This window comes from Enoplosus armatus, chromosome 6 (assembly GCF_043641665.1).
Source record: "Enoplosus armatus isolate fEnoArm2 chromosome 6, fEnoArm2.hap1, whole genome shotgun sequence".
Classification (NCBI taxonomy): Eukaryota; Metazoa; Chordata; class Actinopteri; order Centrarchiformes; family Enoplosidae; genus Enoplosus; species Enoplosus armatus.
The window spans coordinates 3,095,109-3,109,206 of record NC_092185.1 but is presented as its reverse complement, the minus strand read 5'-3'; the positions used below and the strand labels follow the sequence as shown (position 1 = coordinate 3,109,206).

General features: G+C 40.5%; 1 protein-coding gene across 1 annotated transcript; it reads left to right on the top strand.

Annotated features, from left to right (window-relative positions):
- The first annotated feature begins 343 nt into the window (after window positions 1-343).
- mgat4c (mgat4 family member C) lies at window positions 344-7,946 on the top strand. The gene is made up of 4 exons (XM_070907864.1): window positions 344-368; window positions 5,023-5,174; window positions 5,845-5,992; window positions 6,790-7,946. Exons 1-4 carry the CDS (start codon window positions 344-346, stop codon window positions 7,944-7,946), a joined length of 1,482 nt encoding a protein of 493 aa, XP_070763965.1.
- The last annotated feature ends 6,152 nt before the right edge of the window (window positions 7,947-14,098 follow it).

Here is a 14,098-nt window from a genome sequence, read left to right as displayed (position 1 = left end):
CCCTTTCACAGCTCTCGAAAACAAAAAGTGGTATCGTTGGCATGCAGGAGGACCGCTTCCACTCGGCAGCAATCAAGCCATTACGAATGGAGAGGGAATGGAAGGCCTTTTGTTTTGTTTTGTTCTGTTTTTTTGGTGAGATATAGAATTCTTGGCATTAGGTTGCACATCAGGCCAGACCATAATTGCCTTCTCCTCACTGGGGAGCTCCTTGTTTTCCATTTGAAGTCTGCCTCCGTCAGATTTCACATTTAGAGGTAGAGGGTGTAGCAGGGGAAAGGAAGACAATTCCTGGATCAGTCATCTCATATCGGCTGCCAGAGAAGCATGGAGGACATTGAGGATGAATCCAGAGATAGCTTGCCAAGGTACTTTTTGCCTGGAACACAGGAAAAAAAATGGAATATTGCTAACAAGACGTATAAAAACGTAGTCCTACTTTCTCAAAGATACTGTACTGTATCTAGTGTGGAAATGATCGTAGATGATGCCATTATTTATTCATCAAATATGTGATTTTGCTGATTTTCTGTGTTTTTTATGATGGTAAATGAAATATCTTTTGGTTTTGGACTGTTGGTCAGGCAAAACGAGCAGTGTGAAGACACCACTTGGGGCTCTGGGAACGTGTCGCTATTGTTGGATATTTTAAAGATTAAATGATTAAATAAAAATATATAATTTATAGGATGATATTGAAAATAGTAATTAATTGCAGCCCTAAAAATAGGTTATAGTGTGAGTATGAAATTATACTTTCTACATCCTGAACATACATTTTTCATTTTCATCATGGTCCTTGTTTAAACAGAGCTCTTCACGTAATTTTCCAATTCCCTCGTTTCTCCTTTTCACTCCCTCGTGTGGTCATCTTTCTGCACAGCAACATAATAACTCTCAGCCTGCTGTGACGTCAAGGACTGACGGGCATAAGATCTCCAGCTGAGAGCCATTTCCAAACCCCAGTGCACCAGTCATGGTGTGATACAACCAGGTGATAGTTTCCTTAGAGGATGTTTGAAGGCTTTCTGGGCGTATTTTCTATCTTATCTCTTCCAGGAGCAACTGCAGCAACAATCACAAGGAATCCTGTCTCCTGGCAGGGTGTGACTGCTTGTTACAGCCAAAATGGTAAAAGATAAATAAATTGATAAATGAATGAATAAATAAATAAAAGTGTAAATGACAACAAATAGCAGAGCCCATTGAATTAAAATACAAGAATACAAAAATTTCACATTTTTCACGCCACAAGAATGAAAATCAAATTGATTTTACGAGGTCCTTACGGCTTGTACACTCTGCATTTTGTCACAGTTTTGCTGCCAGCCACATTCCCTTTATGTCAATCTAACAGGATTTAACCTCTTACTGAGAGCACAGTTTTCAAAAGGAGTTGGGGACAGACAGCTGATACAAGTTAAGTGCACAGCGCGCTGCTGGATGTAAGCGAGCAGAGAGGCAGTGTTGTGGTTTATTTGGTCCAGTTCACACACACACACACAGTGCATAATGGATATTTAACAGCCCCGGCCTGCTGGAAGTGTGCTGTGTCCTGAAATGGTGCTGGGGACATCTGAGGGAGTGTGTGACTGCCAGGATGACACACCCATTAAAACACACTTAGTCCATTTCACTGCTGCAGTTCCACTCTGGATTCATGCCACAAGAATGAACACAACAACACACACATGCCTCCCTCGTCGTAATGGATGCTCGGGGGGAATTCACGCTGCCGTCCTCCATATAGCCACACATACCTTTTCCACGTCCTGGCATGTTCCAAGAATATACAGTCGGCTGGAAATAGGGACGGTGATGTTTTAGGTGTTCTGCCGTGCATCTCAGTCTGTTAAATCTGGAGTAGGAGAAGCGAGCATGTTTCCCAGCTGTGCTTTTGGCAGCATGAGCATCTCATGCTCTTCCTGCTCTGAGCCCATACTGAATTATTGAAAGAAGAGAGGCGCCTCCCTTTGTCTCGTATCATCAGAATAGACACTCAAAACTCCACTCTGAGAGATCAACTTCCTTCCAAAACAAAGCAGAAACGTTGTATAATTGTTTGCTTCCCACTGGATCGTGCAAAGAATACTATTTAGCTTTATTGTAGGTCAGGTGTCTCAACATAGCGTGTGTTTGTGACAAAAGGAAGGAGCTGCTGCTGAGTTCTCTCAAAAGAAGATGAGGCAGGCGCTGAGAGGCAAGAGTTTCCTCGGCCGTGGTGTCAGGAGGACTCCTGTACTTGTAACCATCAGCTGAGATTCCTCCAAAGTGGCCCTAATGATTCTTCTCATCGTCATGCTGCACTCAGCTTTCTCCTGCAGAACTCTGCAATTTACTGGAGACAAGCCACCCATATAATGGGAGACAACGCAGCATATTCTGCTTTAGCAATAGTGTTACACAGTTAGAGTAACTGAATTTGTGTGTCATGCCATGGTATTCAGGGCATTCCTGTCTTTCTGTCTGTGTGGACACATTGTTGGTAACACAAAGCTCTCAAAGACTGTCTATTCTTACAAATATGATTAAATATGGGTGGGACACCATAACATTTTGAAACTGCAGATACTATTCAAATGTTGACTCTAGCTGGTAGCACTGCATCAGATTCTCACGTTTTATTTGGGGAATATCAGTTTTTGCCATCTAATAGACGTCCCAAAGTTCGACGTAACAGGTTGCGGTTCATTCCTCAATCTGTCAGACTATTAAATGTGAAGGTTCTTGTTAGGCAGAGGGTAACAAGAAGTTAAGAAATGGAAGGCACAGCAGCTGTTTGTTTGTTTGTAGTATTGTGCTACGGATGATATTTTTTTCTTTTTGTGTGTGTGAGTTGGCTTGTTATACACACATTTTCAGAGAATCCGTTGAAAAGGTGCAGGCTGTTATAAACACTTCATACTGACTTAACTGAATTCTGTGCTGCCAAGATTTAAAATTTGGGAAGCAGCTGCACCTTTTAGTTTAGATATCATGTTAAAAAAATCTTTATTTCACACCTACATCACAAACAGACATGTGGCACATGCCTTAAATACTATTTCTTTGAATTTATAATTGACGTAGTGGATATAAAATGGTAACGCTTCATTTTACAGCTCCGCAAATTTCATGATAAGTAGGTGATAATTAGATAATAACGTATTTGTAATTTCTTTGAAATTACACCCAAATTACCTCAACATTTACCCGATAATTTATCAAAAATAATCCCAACATTAGCTGCTTACAAAAGAAAACTGTAACTAAATACAAAAAGTAAATAGGTCTCTTTTTATACAGTGCGCTATCATTTCCATAATAAAAAATGAAATAAAAACGAACTGCTGAACACTGAAATAGTGCTTATACATTGGTCAAAAGAGTCTGTGTGTTGGTAACTTATTTAATGGTTTTTGTTGTTTGGTTCATTCATAGATTTTCAGCAAGTTTAAGTTTTGTGAAAAAAAATCGAACCGTAACTGCTTATTAGGAAAGAGCAGAAAATTGCTGCCATTAAGCAGTTCACAACTACAGCAGATTTGTTCATATAGTGTAGGTAGTTGTGCTTATTTGATTTGTTACTGTGCAAACAGAAAATCATTTCTAAATATTGTAATTGCTCATAATTGGCAGCCCCATTAAACCACAATGAACTGAAACAGAACAGGCCTCAGCGGATGGATATGTTAAATTCAGTTTTCAAGTGTGCACAAAGAGGTATTGACTAGCCGAATCCCAGGTGAAGCCGACTCCTGGTGCGAGTGATCGATGTGTGTATGGTCATTGAACTGAGCTTAGAGGTAATTTGTATTCTATTAGGCTTCTCTGGGGTTTTGCAGCAGTGGAACAAAAGCACACGCTGATGCCTAATTGCTGGCAAAGAAAAGACCAACGCCATTGTTACATCTGTAGGCTGTTACTTCTGCTGCTGCTGTTTATGGTGTTTTTCTCTCTCCGTCAGTCTCAGTTGTAGCTATGAGGAGTTGCCAATCCTGTTGTGCCTGAGCCTGATCATTCTGTTCTAGCTGAAAGCTGCGTATGGTGTAGCTTTCATTGCTGCTCATAAGCTCCGCAGATTTACAAGTTTAGCTGTCGACATCGGATAGACTTTGTGATTCCTTTGTTTTCTCTGTGTTGGAGACAGAAAAACACTTCACACATCATTTATTAACACTTGTAAATCAATCAATAAATCAATTTACTGTTTGACGCCGGGTTTCTGGCCTTATCTTCTGACAGCCGGTAGGAAGGGAAATGTAATGTTAATGTTAATTGAGCCTGCAAATATCACCTTTGTGAGTTTTTGCAAGACTGTGTGAGAAAGAAAGAAACATTTAAGTGACAAAACATTTATTGATAATGTGATAATCGATCAACAAGCAAAAATGCCAAACAGGTTCCAGCTTGCTTTTTTTCTATGTAACTGTAAGTGGGATACCTTTGGGTCTCTTTTTCCTCTCATCTTTAACCTGTTATCTCTGGTATCTTTTTCTTCTTTGGGCCACAAACCTGAAATAAAGTGAACGGAACTGAAAATTGAATTGACCTTTCTGTTCAGTGATGGTGGCCTGTAATCTATAAATAGAAAAAGTCACATTTTCAAAACAAAGAGGAGTAAGCTCGCTGATAAGAGCAGACAGAAGCATCTCTTTTTGACCATAAGAATGTATTGAAATGCTGGCTGTCATCACTGAACAGCTAAATATACCAGTAGGTTGGGGGATGTGGATGCATTGAATACATTCATCTACCAATTGGTGTATATTTTCATTGTTATTAGTTCATATCAGTAATCCATTGTTGGGCTTGTCATTATCCTTGATGTCCTACAGTGCCTTTCGTTTCTCTCATGTGATTTGCCTTTCTATCACACATCATTAGTCTGCTGAAGAATAATTACGATGCTAGAGGAAGATAATCACGTCATACATGGTCATATGGTCCTAAAATTAATTCCCCCACAATCTGTTGATGCTTGATAACGACATTCAAAGCAAGCCGGTCCAACGCGCCGTTTCTCGTGTTCTTCTCCTGCAGATCCCAGTGGGAGTGTGTACAGCATGAGGCTGGTGTGGAAATCCCTGGACAAGATGAGGTGTCTGAGGAAACGCTCCACTATTCCCTTCCTTGGCTTCCTCATCACCTTCCTCCTCTTCCTGAACCTCTACATTGAAGATGGCTACGTGCTGGTTAGTACATTTGTGTTGTGTATGTCTTTAGCAGGCATTTCCCGAATTAGAAATTTAGATTAAGTACTCACTTAGTATTTGTGTTCCTTCTTAATGTCTGAGCAACAAATTTGACCAACTATCCTTTTGAACCCCCGACAAGCGTTCTTGTATTTGTTCGCTCCGCCCATGTTGTCCCTTTCATAATTGCTTGTTTCTAAAGGAAACGTGTTTAAATTTTCATAACATGGACCCAAGTTGAAATCATCCAGATGATTTATTTCTTATTCATGATGCCATCAAGACTTGGTGATCACAGTACATTATTAGTGTTTGTTATTTAAATTATTAAGAGATAGTTCAGCTCTCTGGTGCTCTTCTCAAGTCCATTTGCTCGGCTATGCAAACTGCCTGGAGAGGTTTTAAGATTCCCTTTGTCTCCAAACGCCGAGGGTTAGCTTAGCCACATCAAAACACATATTGTTCAAAGGTTGTACAGGATGTTAGAGACAAGTTTAAGACAATAAAAGTCTGGTTTACCTCTTATTTGAATAATTAACAGTATAAATTGAAATTTTCAAGATGACGTCTGTCCCTTTTCTGCATTAGTTATGACGTGTTTCTTTTCTCTATTATTCATACTGTGAATGTGAATGTAAAGTAATGTTGTGTTTTTCATGTTGTGTTCCAGGAAGGGGATAAAAGGCAGCTTAGGGAAACATCCGCCCACCCTCCAAACTCAGAGCGATACGTTCACACCTTCAGAGACCTCAGTAATTTCTCTGGAACCATTAATGTCACATATCGTTATCTCGCTGGAACCCCGCTGAACCGCAAGAGTAAGTTTAGCGTTTGTTTAAAGAAGAATTTACACCGACACTATTTTCATGAGCTTTTGGGGAGTTACAGTAACTCGTGAGTTGAGATAAAACTTAACATCTGTGACGTGGGGATTTAAAGCACAGCAATTTAATGCAACGGCTCCAGATACTTTTTTTACCTCAAAATTAAACACACTGCTCTTCTCAACCATACCCTGATTTAGTCACCTAACGTTTTTGACTCTTTCACCAACAATGAACACAAAGCTCTAATCGGAGGTCTGAGCCACAAAATGTTTACCAGGACTATTTACAGCAATTCCTCACATTCATCATTTTGTGGTATTCAGACTTTATTGTTATATTACAGTTTTGACGTAATGTAATCTTAACTCACTGGCTGTTTCCAGAGCTTTTAACTGCATCTCACAGTCTTCAGTAGAGGGTAGACTTTGCTCAGGCGTCATCATGTGACCTAGGTATGGGACTTTGGTCACTTGATAACAGTATGTTATGTATGTAAGATCAGCTCAAGAAGACTGCGAGATGTGGTTGAAAGTCCCAAAAAAGTGAGTATTTGGACCTGAAGTTAAGATTATATTGTCAAACTACTATTCTCAAGGTGAAGAAAGAACATCCACGCCCTAAATTACAGCTAAAGTGTGAATTTATTTTCTGGGGAACAGTCTTGAGATTGAAATCATTCATCTTCTCCAACCCGTCATTGCATGTCTATGTAATATACTTAAAATTGGGCGTTTGTGAGCATTTCTGTTTACATTATGATCATATGAAATGGTCATTTCTGTTCACAGAGTATCTTACCATTGGACTGTCATCAGTCAAAAGAAAAAGAGGAAACTACCTTCTGGAAACAATCAAATCCATCTTTGATCAGTCCAGTTACGAGGAACTGAAAGAGATTGTGGTTGTGGTCCACCTGGCAGACTTTGACCTCGTCTGGTGTGAGAACCTGGTGCAGGAAATCACCAGGAAGTTTGCTCACCACATCATAGCTGGACGCCTCCTGGTGATCCAGGCCCCTGAGGAGTACTATCCATCTTTAGATGGGTTGAAAAGGAACTACAACGACCCGGAGGACCGGGTCCGGTTCCGCTCCAAGCAGAACGTGGACTACGCTTTCCTCCTCAACTTCTGCACAAACCTCTCTCACTTCTACATGATGTTAGAGGACGACGTGCGCTGCTCCAGGAACTTCCTGACGGCGCTGAAGAAGGTGATCACCTCCAGAGAAGGTTCCTACTGGGTGATGCTGGAGTTCTCCAAGCTGGGCTACATCGGGAAGCTGTACCACTCCAAAGACCTGCCCCGTCTGGCTCATTTCCTCCTCATGTTCTACCAGGAAATGCCCTGCGACTGGCTGCTCATCCACTTCAGAGGTCTGCTGGCCCAGAAGGACGTGATCCGCTTCAAGCCCTCGCTGTTCCAGCACATGGGCTACTACTCCTCTTACAAAGGAGCAGAGAACAAGCTGAAGGACGACGACTTCGAGGAAGACTCCATAGACATTCCTGACAACCCTCCTGCCAACCTTTACACAAACATCAACGTCTTTGAGAACTACGACGCCACCAAGGCGTACAGCACCGTGGACGAATACTTTTGGGGAAAGCCTCCTTCCACAGGAGACTTCTTTGTCATAGTCTTTAACAAATCTACCAAAATTAGTAAGATTAAGATTGCTACTGGTTCTGACGACCGTCAGAATGACATTCTTCACCACGGAGCTTTGGAAGTAGGAGAGAAACTAGTTGGGACCAAAAAAGGGAAACAGTGTTCCTCTTATATCACGTTAGGGGAGTTTAAAAATGGCAACATTGAGGTTCAAGATGTAGACCACAAAATTGCCTTTGACATTGAGTGTGTGCGCATTGTGGTGACAGCCAGTCAGAAAGAATGGCTCATTATTAGAAGTATAAGTTTATGGACTACACAACCCCCCAGCCAATGAGGACTATACATAAAGACTCTTAGTATGTCATAGAGGCAAAGGTTTTTATTATTATCATTTACTAATGTATGTATTTCCAGGTTTATTTATCCATTTTGTATGTATTTATTATACTCATTTTGATTGCCAAATCAATATATAGTTTTTTATACCTGCAAGTTGTAACCTTAGCGGAGCATCTTCCCAGTCATTCTTAAGGACTGTTCAACTGACCTCAGAGTATTTGTGAACATATGTTTCCTTAAATGTTCCATAAGACTTTATTTATTTCAGCTTTTGATAGCTATCCTTAACATAGGGCTGGGCGATAATTCAGTATTATGTTTTACCAGCTTAAAGTGATATTGTATTACAATGACATAATCAATTTGTTATTGTTTCGTTCTTCTGTACAGGATAAGGCTGACAATATTCTAAATTTACTGTCTACAAATCCTATTAAAAGACCAAAACCAACAATTAATTAATCCTAATAACAGGTGTTGACAAAGTCTGAAATATCTTATTCCTCTGTGTCATAGACCTCCATTGTTGTCCAAAAACTATTCAAATCAGTGAGCCGTTTCATTGGGTTACTTCATTACAATAAACAGTTGCAGTTGATTTGGAGTCAACCCCTCATTCATCGTCCTGCTGCTGTAAATTCAAACAATTGTGTATTAATACGCAGCTGAAAATAGCCCCTGAAAATGCCTTTTGCTCCTGTTTGAGTAACTAACTAAAAGCTACAACTGCTTTAGGAAATTACAGAGCCTTTCCAAAAAGTCAAACTATATTTTAAAGATTTACGTTTTCAGTAGGAATGAATGGGCTTGGAGCTGAGAGGCACAGACAGAGTAAGGATCTCAGAAAGAACAGAGAGATAACCACATTTTTTCATGGGATTTGTAGACAATAACAAATATATAGAATCACGAAAGTCTTACTCTTTAATGTTACAAGATGTAATTCAAGTTACTGAAGGTTTTTGTTTTATAAATTTAAAGAGTTTTTGTCTGTCGAACACATTTCATTACCTCAATTGTATGATTTTAAATGTGTTTTTGCATACATCTGCCATGTTGTGATATCATGATATTCATTTCGACTGTATCGCCCAGCCCTACCGTCACGACATATTTGTAAATCATTAGTGGATGATGCAGGCTCTTCAGAAAAGTGCTTCAAGTGAGGAACGAAGACAAATTTCACTTTCACAGTTAGCACCTGATTGACCACAGTTGTCATCATTTTAGTACAATTGACCACTGTTGCTTTTCTAAGTATCATCATGCACCACTAATTATTTATCAATGGGGGGAAAAGGATAGCAGTTATGAAGCGTAAGTAATCTTTTAGAAACACATTCTCATTGAAAATACCATCAAATTGAAGCTACTGTGTCTTCAGCAGTTTTTCATAACTGATGCTGAGTGTAGTCCTGGGATCCTCGGAGAATGTCACCATTTGATCCTTAATTAATTTCCTCCATGAAAACCCACCGGGAAAGTATCAGAGGCCATTGTTGCCTTGAATATTCATCATGTCACACCTAAAACCTTTTCAGTTTTAAATATTCTTTCTCAGTTTAATCATCTTCTTCATTGTGTTTGAGGCAGGTGTGTGAGTGGGCTGAGCTCTTCTACTAGCACTGTATGTTCCGTCAGGCTTGCTGACAGGAGAACAATGTTTGTTTTCACCCATCTTCTCCAACAGCTGAGATTAGATTGCACAGTGAAGAATGGGCCAGGTCTGCTCTTAGGTCTCTTTTTTTTTTCTCCACCACAGCACAATTTTCCCCCAGTAAATTGGTCTGTGTTTGCCTCACTCTCTACACCAGCAAAACAACATCTCCCCTGAAGCTATAGGATCTCAATTCGTTCTTTCCCCAATGTTGCGCTCTCACAGCTCCAATGTTTCTGCTCCTACACGGTTGCCTCGTTGTGATCTTTGCTCTCGGTTCATACAGTCTGCTGCTGCTTTGGGGAAACTTGCTTGGCTTTCCTTTGAAGATCCTTCTAAAATTCCCCCACCTTGCTTCACGTTGTTTAGCAGCTAAAAATGAACGCTGCAACATGTTAACTCATCATCACCGCGATGCTCAAAGCAATTCGGTACGAGTGCTTTGAAAACAACCGTGTCATTTTCCATGTTCGTGTAATTGTGATCTGTCGGTGAGCAATGTTCAGTGACAGATTCGTTTCTACATTGAAATGGCGTCAAGAAATCACTCAACAATGCAATAAAGAGGTAAATGTTTACATAACACTGACGTTCTTTAGGAACATGAGGTGGAAGCAGATCGTCATTAAGCATGCCGCGACAGTTTTGTAAAGCTTTGTTCCGCTGTTGCAATAGCCACCTGTTCCGTGTTTTCCCTCAAGGTCTTGTTCAGTGTCACAGATCGAGACCTTTCGCAGATTGGCTTGTACCGACACCTCGAAATCCTTCCTCAGCAAATCCCCCATGTGCTATCTGAAATGAAATTAGAATGCCCACCACCTCACAATATGGCTTATTGTTTTTCCTCAGCATTTCCCTTGAAATGTCGCCATTCATTTTGGTGAATGATTCCGTGACCTGCATGGATCAGCTCCTTGGAGGGGATCTCGTTTGAATGGATGATGCTCGGAAACACAGTCTGCTTTGTGCTGCGTGTGTAGTATTCTTTATGACGCACACCATGGTGCCAATTCAACCCAGAATTACCTGCTTATGAGCTATAAACACATGATGTCACTGCAGGGCAGTTAGCTGTTTTACAAGTGTAATGGATGGCTTTGATACGCGTCATGCCCAAGTAGAACAGCCGTGTTGTGAGGCTGATGTTTCTGGAGGAGAAATTGCTGTCTGATCTTTATTTGAAATAAGATGCCAGCCAAAACTAGCTGCACGCTGCAGATTTATGGACAGATTTACATCTTGGGGATAACAACAAAAGCTGCATAAATTCCTCAACTGGATGTCAGCAAACTGCTGCGCACAGCATTCTTTGCTATCGGCAGCATGTTTGGAAACCTCAATCCGTACTAGGGCCTTGAGTGAACAGTGTGCACAGGATGAGTCCTTCTGAACATTTTTACTTAATACTGGGGAAAGAAACTCCTGTTGAGTCCTCGCAGATAGCAAATGTCCATCGACCCTGTCTATTTATCAAGAATTAAGCGCTAACTGCGTCGGCAGATCTGTGTGAGGAAAAGGGCGGAGGTTTGTAGTCACTTGCAGGCAGGTAACTGTCTAAGTTTGTTTGATTATATTGGCTGAGCTTGTCCATTCCCCAAAGCTCCAAGCAAGTGATGAATGTGAATATGATGTGTGGATCCTGAGTTATTTGAAATGTGAGCTGTCTTCCAGTGTAGCATGTACAAAGTGCATGAACAAAAGCATTTTCAGTGGATAAAACAACTCCTTTTGTACACCAGGATCTATGAATTATTGTTCAGCTTCTGCTAATGAAATTGTACTGGGTTTGTATGTAGAAGCCTACCGATACTACCTTACAACAGGTTCGGAGTTCACATGTGCTGTATATTGTTAAGTGGAGCGAGTGTGTTTAAGATGTTGTTTCTGTGTCTGTTTTACTTTCCATGGTTCTCTAAATGGTACTGTATTGTAAGATGACATATATTTTTTTACACGTATCATTTCAAATGTTGTACTGTATATATTGTATTCAAAATGAAACTAGATTAAATGAATGAATGCCAACTTTGTGGTGGTCTGACTGCTGAGACAGAGCTGTGTGCAAGAGCTCAAATTATTGAATATGTGTCTGCAGTGTCGGGGCTTGAATATTGGTTTGAATGCCTTGAGGAAAGCAAAACACTATTTACATGACCCTGAATCAGAAATGTCGTCCCTCTGTCTGTGCCTGAACATGTTTTGTTTCACTGTTAAATATGTTTATAAATAAAAGTAGAACGTACAGTTATGGCGTACATTTTAGATTTAAAGAAAAAAAAAGAAGAAGTAACTGACATTTGCAGTTCCTTGAAACTTGCAGCGAGATCAAGCCTGTTTGACTCAGATCTCGCAGTAGCCAAAAGCAAAAAACATACATTATTCATTTAAATATTCATATGCTTTCTGCTTCTTTTTTTTTAACTGCATTCTTAATGAAGGTGTGGAGATGGTGCTTGAGGGGGATACTGTTCTGTTAAAAGCTCCATGCTCTTTGTGTATTTGTGAAGAAGGGTTATACATTTTCTTATATAAAGCAGACTGTCAGACACCTGGGAACATGGCTGACGAGGACAACAGACACAAATGAATTCTAGAGGAGTGCAGCTGATAAAACAGGTTATTTAATGCAAGTTACTGAATATTTCTTATTGCCTGAGTACTGGCACCAGTATGGTAAGTGCTTGTTTAACCTCCAGTGCCCAGAGCATTTTGCGTCAAAAAATCACACAGTCATAAATTAGTGATTGCTAAGATGTCATGAGCATGTATGCTGAATTCAGTGAAACTTACTCTTTACAGTGATAGCAGTCTCTCCAATGTCCACGGAGGATAAACATCCATAAATCCATTTAGGAAGTATGAACAAAGCGCTCCTTCTGACTTCAGATCTTGCCTCACAAACATCACATTTTTCAAAAGTATCTGAAGTAATCGAGTTGATTGATGTCTGTACGTTCATGTTTGAATTGCAAAGGAGGCACATCGTGACTTTCCACTGCAGATTTACTAAAAATGTAGACGAATTCAGGCAAAAAATAGATAAATAACAAAACGGGGCTCAGGCGCAGTACAGCTAACTCAATGACTTTTTATCATTAAATTTGCCACCACACAAAGACCATACTAAGGAGTATAATGTTACATCAACATGGTCTTATATCTCTGTAACCCGTTCATCTCCGTTCATATACAGATATTTGTTGCGTGTTGGAAACCTTTTGACAAAAACAACTCAAAATTACATGAAACCCTTTTGTAATAAAAGGTGCCCTACAACATGTAGTAATAATATAACTAAATAATCTCCACTTCTACCACATCAACCGCTCTAACGGTCTGTACGTTTAACTGTGGAAGTTGCATTGGATATGAGCGGCCTCCGTCCATCCTCTCACTCCTGGCTGATGACTTTCACGCCCTCCCAGTCAAAAATTAAAAGCTCACAAGTCTTTGTCTTTGTTTTACTCCCAAGACTCAAGAATGAACTTCCACACACAAATAAATGGCGTGTCTAGCTAAGGCATGTAGCAATTAAGCCAGAAGCCTGTCAAAAAAAGGCCTGGAGTTAGGAGAGATTTTTATTAGTTTCATTTGCAAAGAGTTAGATGGAAATCATTCCCAATGGTATTTCAATGATTCCAGCTCGTTGTTGACGAGCAAAACTTGTATCACAAAAATTTCAACACTTTCATCAAACTAAAATGAGCTATTTCATTCTTGCATGTTCACAACGATGCCAGCACATTAAAGAAATACAAAATACAGAACAAAATGAAATGAATATGTAAACACTTAGAAAAACACTATAGGATCTGTAAACAGAATCACAGTTATGAGAGGTTTCACGGCAGGTTTGATAAAGGCTACTTTGATAATGGAGCCGAGTCTCATACTCAATTTAACACCTTCAGGCTTTCATAGTACCAACACCATTTCAGAGACTGAGAGCGTTTTGTCACAGTCGTCGCCGCCTCTCTCCATCTCCTGTCCTTCAAAGTCATCCAGAACCAAATGGAAGGTAAGCGTACACGACGGCCGGGTACCTGAGAAACCACAGCTAATGCGCCTTATGAAGGGGCCAGGGCGGCAAGTAAAAAAACCAATATCCCACATAATAAGACCTGCACTGTGCACAGGGGGAGACATCGGCCAATCGATTGCTGTGGTTGCCATGGTGCTGCCAGCACGTACCTGCATAGGAGGGCAAACCCCACATGATACCGGGCTGATAGGGATTGTGTGGATCTCTCTCACGTCTCTGGGAATCTGCCCCCGAGGTGGGATTTCAATTTCGCCTCACATTCACCTTCCGTCTATTAGCAGCAATATGCGCAGCAAATCAAAGGAACAATGACCACAGCCCGTTTGATTTTGTTTGGCCGCTTCTTCTCTCAAGGTGCAGGCGCAAAGAAACGCACACCAGCGCAGCATCAAAGTCCGTCAATAGCTTTTGATTAGCACATTTTTTGCTGTGTGTTTCCAGCACAGCC

Coding starts and splice junctions, on each gene's coding strand:
- mgat4c (XM_070907864.1), top strand. CDS start 344: ATGAATCCAGAGATAGCTTGCCAAG. Junction 369..5,022: donor TCCAGAGATAGCTTGCCAAG/GTACTTTTTGCC, acceptor CTTCTCCTGCAG/ATCCCAGTGGGAGTGTGTAC. Junction 5,175..5,844: donor TTGAAGATGGCTACGTGCTG/GTTAGTACATTT, acceptor GTTGTGTTCCAG/GAAGGGGATAAAAGGCAGCT.